Source organism: Drosophila virilis, unplaced genomic scaffold, assembly GCF_030788295.1.
Source record: "Drosophila virilis strain 15010-1051.87 unplaced genomic scaffold, Dvir_AGI_RSII-ME tig00001611, whole genome shotgun sequence".
NCBI lineage: Eukaryota > Metazoa > Arthropoda > Insecta > Diptera > Drosophilidae > Drosophila > Drosophila virilis.
This window is the reverse complement of record NW_027212848.1, coordinates 867767-873998: the sequence shown is the minus strand read 5'-3', so window position 1 is coordinate 873998 and position 6232 is coordinate 867767. Positions and strand designations below refer to the sequence as shown.

The following is a 6232-nucleotide window of genomic DNA, read 5'->3' as shown; positions in this document are numbered from 1 at the left end:
ATTAGAGCAAAAGAGAAGGATAATTTTGAATATAAAGATCAGCCGATTATAAACTCAGCACTAGAAATTGGAGTGGTTGGTGTTACCCCAGATAATGTGGACTTAATCTTACAAACTGAGCAGATGCGAGATGAAGACATAGGAAAAATTAGAGAAATAATAGAGGAAAGTCGCGAGACTGAATTTGAAATGATAGATGTAATAATATACAACAGAGATAGTGATGGCAAGTTAGGCCTATATGTTCCGAAGTGCATGGAAGAGCAATTAATCAGAATAGCACACGAGAAGTTAGGACATCTAGCGGCAGACAAGTGCGTTAATGACCTAAAAAGAACATATTGGTTCCTGTCAATGCGTAGTACAGTAGAAAAATTACACTCTATGCCCAAAACCATATGCACTTTCAACATGGCTTTCGTTTGTTACATCCATGTCCATGTCTAGCAAGGCAAACCTGTTGCCAGAGATTGCCATACTTGTTGATGCTGAGGGCGAGACAAGCTTCAAATCTTTATTCGGGCTCTTAGAGTTAGTATTGGGAGATAATGGTTTATTTCTCTTATTTTTCAGATTCTTTTGGGCTGCCACCAATTTTGTAGCAGCTTCACTAAGAACTAATAAGTCTATTTTAGAAGCTCCACTGATTGTTGGAGAGGTAATGTCTGATGCGCATTGGGTAAAGCTAGTTGCATGGTTATCCATGCTACCGCTATGGCTCACACTGCTGGTTGCAGCAGTTGCCGTGGTGTAAATAGAATAACTAGTGGCATTAGTAAATGTTAAACTTGTTGTTATTGTGCTGGTGCTCTGAGTATCAGTACGTAACAGGCTATTAATAAAATCGTTCCTGATTTCCAATGGTGATTTTCCAGCTACTTGGCGCATTTTTCCATAATCAATCGGCTTATTACTAAGCTGAGAGTTAGAAAAAAGGTTCTTATCCATATTAATTTAGTTTATATTTGTTAACTTTAAATTTAAAGTTAAGCTTATAAACAGAAAACTTAGCTGATAAGCGCGGCGTTTATTGCCCCTCTTGTGCGGCTGCGCGCGGAGAGAGGGGTTATGTTTTGCCCAAACGGGCAACGAATGCAGTCTTATCGCACTACACTTGCGTTTTGTTGTTGTCAACCCGCCGACACTGCACAAGACAGCGTCCGAAATTTCCGATTTGTGCTATTTTAAGCACACGAAGATTGCTTAATTGATCAACTTGTACTTTATCTATGCGCGGCACAACCGATCTCGATGAGAGCAGATTAGCGACTCACGTAAGTTCGAGTAGTTAAGAATTTTATCGTGATCGGAAAACAAAGCAATAAATCGCCAAGTAATTGTAGCCTTAATAAAATAAAAAAAAAATATAATTAAGTGCATACTTTTAGTTCGTTAAATTTTTCATTGCATTCTTTTGTCAGTCGAAAATTTTCCATTGCATACCCAAAGGTACTTTATTCCTCATTGCTGCCGACTGTTAGCCACGGCCGAAGTAATGAAGTGCCACTTTAATAAATTCTATCTCTTGCACAGCCAAGCTAATCGACCGATCATTTGCGATGGGCAATAAAATATTTTTGTGGTGCCAACCAATAGCCAATGAGTTGGGCAGGACGTGAAAGTTGAATACGGCAGTGACGATAGCTGGGACACAGACCAACGATAGCTGGGAAACAGACCAACAAGATCCAAGCGCTCATTGACAATGCCGTCAGCCAGGCGCTGTCGCAACAGCAATCCCAGTTGCAAGCTCAGATTAATTCATTAGTTGCTCAGGTGCAGAATTTACAGGTGGAAAAACCTCAAATTATTACATACGAAAAAATATCAGTTAGGCCTGATGTCAAATGTGACATCCCACTGGACATAATCAAGTCCGTCCCTGAGCTCACAGGCATTCAGGATGAGTATGTAGCATGGAGGCATTCGGCCATACACGCTTACGAGCTGTTCAAGCCTTATAACGGCAGCAGCGCAAATTACCAAGCTGTCGCCATCATTAGAAACAAATTCAGAGGCCCAGCTGGAGCCTTGCTTGTGTCACACAACACAGTGTTAAACTTTGATGCCATATTGGCCAGACTAGATTGTACCTACTCGGATAAGACATCTTTGCGCATACTGAGGCAGGGATTCGAAATGGTCAGGCAAGACATGCCTTTAATGCAATACTACGACGAAGTCGTAAAAAGCTCACACTAGTGACCAACAAGATTGTCACGACGCACGAGCAAGAGGGCGCCGAGTTGACGCCCTACATGCCTTTGTTTCAGGCGTAAAAAAAATACTCAGAGACCTTCCTTCTGCGCTGGCTCTGGCCAGAGAGGCAGAGGTTAGTATTGAGAGAAGTATTTTCGCAAACTCTTACGCTAAGGCTGTGGAGGAGCGAGCTCAAGTTTCCCAAAGCGCAACCCTCAAGAACAGACTAACAGGGACAACAAAGCGCAGGCCCCACAACCGATGGAGGTTGACTAATCTTCTAAGTCTAGGCAGCGCACTGAATACAGTGAACGTCAACCTAATGACTCGAACGCCGCGAGGCGTAGAAAACCGTCGAGCGACGGTTGGCTTGGAGAACATTAAAAATGCTAATCGACACAGGTGCGGCAAAAAATTATGTCAAGCCCGTAAAGGAGCTAAAAAACATAATGCCGATCATTAAACCGTTTGCTGTGAAATTCTGAACGAACCAACCCAGACTGTTACCTAATGCCCAGCATTTCCATGATTCTATCCTTGGGAAGGCGAAGTTTTTTACCACCCTAGACTTAAAGTCAGGGTACCACCAGATTTACCTTGCAGAGCACGACCGAGAAAAGACATCGTACTCAGTAAATAGCGGCAAATACGAATTTTGTCGTCTGCCGTTCGGCCTAAAAAATGCAAGCAACATTTTGCAAAGGGCATTTTTTTTTTTTTTTTTTTTTTTGTTTTTCTTTATTAAGTGTAGAACCTGAAGCATGGGTTAATAGTTTTTGACGGGAAACCCTTTAAATTCCACCGTATGCACCAAGCTGCGAGAGTATCCAGATGCCCCTGAAGTCCATTGCTAGCTTCTATGCAACTTTTGGAGTTATAAATGACTGTGATGTCATCTGCATATGTCGCAATAATAGCCTTAGAGGGATCGTCCATATGTTGAGAGGTAGGGCTGGTATATCTGAGGTATACAACGAGTACAGCAGCGGATCAAGAACACTACCCTGTGGCACTCCTGCTCTCATAGTATAGGTGGACGAGTATGTGTCCCTTACCTTGACCTTGAACTCTCGTACTTCCAAATATGACCTTAGAGGGCCATAGTACGGTGCAGGTTAAAGGTTTTTTATTTTGCACAGTAATCCATCGTGCCACACCTTATCGAAGGCTTGCTGCATGTCAATGAAGACAGCGTTTGAGAACTCTAGGTAGTCAAAAGCCTGCATGATATGGTTCAGCAGTCTGTGCACCTGTTCCACAGTGACGTGTCCCTCTCGAAATCCGAATCGGTGATCCGGCAAGATATTGCATTGGCTTGTAATGGCAGTAATCCGATTGGCAATAGTCCTCTCCCATAGTTTAGACAGGGAGGGTAAGAGACTTATTGGCCGATACGACTCAGGATCAGCTTCTGGTTTGCCTGGCTTGAGAATCATCATAATCGCTGCTAGTTTCCAATTGCTTTGGAAACACTTGGAGCCGGATAATAGCATTAAAAATTAGCACTATATACAGAAGCGCTCTTGTAGACAGGTCTTTCAGCATAGCATTAGAGATCCTATCGATACCCGGAGCTTTATTTTTCGGCAATAGCTGGATTGCGTCAGTTATTTCTTCAATCCTTATAGGCTCAATAGTCAGGGACATCTGCAGGGGCGTCTGCAGAGTCTGATGGGTCTCCCTGGTCTTCTCTATCGTAGCAAATTCATAAGGAGTGAATCGAGCCTCAAGATGATATCCGAAAGCATTAGCCTGTTCCCTTTCGTTTTTAGCATGTTCGCCACAAGGACATCGGACATCGGACATCGGACACCTGTCTAAAGGGTTGTCGTATGAGTGATTTTATATATTTCCATAGAGAGTAGTTCGCATTAACGGTGTAATCCATGGAAGCTAGTTTTTGCTCGAAGAAATCACTTCTGAGTTCCCTTAGGAGGTTACGTAGCTGTTTTGCTGCTCGGTTCCACAATATTCGGTCCCAAGGATCTTGTGATCGAATTGCTCTTCTTCGAAGGCATCTCTTTGTTCTGATCAGCTCCTTAGCCTCCCTCGTGAGAACAATGCCATATCGAATGGGACGTGACTCGGTGATGGGTGGAGTTGTGGCAGCAGCAGCGTTATGTATATTTTCAGTTAAAAATCTACTGCATTCTCAATATCTACTCCAGAGTCCAAGGTCGGATTTGGTTGAAACGAGCAAGTACGGTTAGTAATTAATAGAGGGTTTGACCTGACATAAGAACCATCTGTTTGCAAATTTACAACAAGGGCTATATGGTCAGAGTCTAGATCCCAGCTTTGGCCGATATTTATTTGAGAATCCAGTATCCCATGGTATTATGCGAAATCAATGCAACTAGGTGTGTGACTAGACACATATGGGTATCTAGTTGGTGATCCTGTTGCGAGAATATTAGCTCCTGCGGCTGTAATGGCTTCGGCTAGTTCTCGGCCCCTGGGTGAGTTGTAGGTATCTCCCCACAGCCAATGTCGCGCATTCCAGTCTCCACCAACCAGATACCTTTGGCCGCAAGAAGCGAGTATGTCACTAAAATGCCTTTCTTCAATTCTATTTCTTGGTGGGCAGTATATGGCGCTGTATTCCATGTCTCCCAAACCTGTGGCAACTTTTATTGAAGACATTTGTATGGTGCTCGTTTCAATTACTCTTCGTAGAAAATGGTGGGGAGTACTCCTCACGAATACCGCCGCTCCTCCATCGTGACTGTGACGTGATGGCTTGTAAGCTGGATAGAAGGTGTACCCGTGTATTTTGCCTGTTTCTCCTTGATTTAGTCTAATTTCACTTGAAAGGAGAATGTCGACATTGTTGTTGTGCACTGGCTTTTCCTGCGATGCCATTAACATTCCAGATAAGGATCCTGAGTGGGTTCATTGGGAGGCTGAGGCGTTGCTATGAAGCTGGGGAGTCGATCTATCCCCTATCCATTGCTTTATCATGCTGGCAATTTCATGGACCATTTTTTCCAGCCGCTCTAGTGGTTCACTATTTTGCTTGTTTTGTTGTTGCTGTTTCCGTTGCTGCTTCTGAAGCCACAAGAGGAATTGCTGCTGCTGCTGTTGTTGCAGCTGTTGTTGCCATTTCAAAAATTGCTGTTGCTGTTGTTCCAATAATGATTGGACGCCAGCTGGATGCTGCTGCCTGATATTTTCTATTGGCTTAAGTAGCTCTTGTTGCGCTTTTAAACTATGTAGACGGCGCTGGGCAGGTTCGTTGCCGTTCCTATTCTGGCCGTTTCTCCTTGGTTGACTTTCACTGCCACGTTATCTAAATTAGTGACCTCCATAATGAGTTCAAATAGATCAGTAAGGTCAGTAACACTCACAACTATTTGCGGTGGCTTTGGGGTACCGTGAAGTTGGTCGTTGGTATTGTTTGCGTTATGTTGTGGGTTGTTGGCTGTGACATTTACATCAGTACTGACGTTAGTATTGTTCTGCTGATCAGCCTCAGAAGCGCTAGTTGGGCTTTCATTTGGAGATCTGTGACTTTCAACATGGCTTTCGTTTGTTACATCCATGTCCATGTCTAGCAAGGCAAACCTGTTGCCAGAGATTGCCATACTTGTTGATGCTGAGGGCGAGACAAGCTTCAAATCTTTATTCGGCCTCTTAGAGTTAGTATTGGGAGATAATGGCTTATTTCTCTTATTTTTCAGATTCTTTTGGGCTGCCACCAATTTTGTAGCAGCTTCACTAAGAACTAATAAGTCTATTTTAGAAGCTCCACTGATTGTTGGAGAGGCTAGCTTTACCCAATGCGCATCAGACATTAGCGCATTGGGTAAAGCTAGCTGCATGGTTATCCATGCTACCGCTATGGCTCACACTGCTGGTTGCAGCAGTTGCCGTGGTGTAAATAGAATAACTAGTGGCATTAGTAAATGTTAAAGTTGTTGTTATTGTGCTGATGCTCTGAGTATCAGTACGTAACAGGCTATTAATAAAATCGTTCCTGATTTTCAATGGTGATTTTCCAGCTACTAGGCGCATTTTTCCATAATCAATCGGC

General features: G+C 43.3%; 1 protein-coding gene across 1 annotated transcript; it reads right to left on the bottom strand.

Annotated features, from left to right (window-relative positions):
• Positions 1-5091: 5091 nt before the first annotated feature.
• Positions 5092-5747, bottom strand: LOC138911570 (ras-interacting protein RIP3-like). Its single transcript, XM_070210950.1, has 2 exons — positions 5547-5747; positions 5092-5448 (listed from the first exon to the last, which is right to left on the bottom strand). Exons 1-2 carry the CDS (start codon positions 5745-5747, stop codon positions 5092-5094), a joined length of 558 nt encoding a protein of 185 aa, XP_070067051.1.
• Positions 5748-6232: the final 485 nt, after the last annotated feature.

Bases quoted from the DNA above. Each gene is read 5' to 3' on its own strand.
- LOC138911570 (XM_070210950.1), bottom strand. From the start codon at position 5,747: ATGGACATGGATGTAACAAACGAAAGCCATGTTGAAAGTCACAGATCT. The intron at 5,449-5,546 runs GTGAGTGTTACT...AGAAACGGCCAG, and splicing joins CAAAGCCACCGCAAATAGTT to AATAGGAACGGCAACGAACC.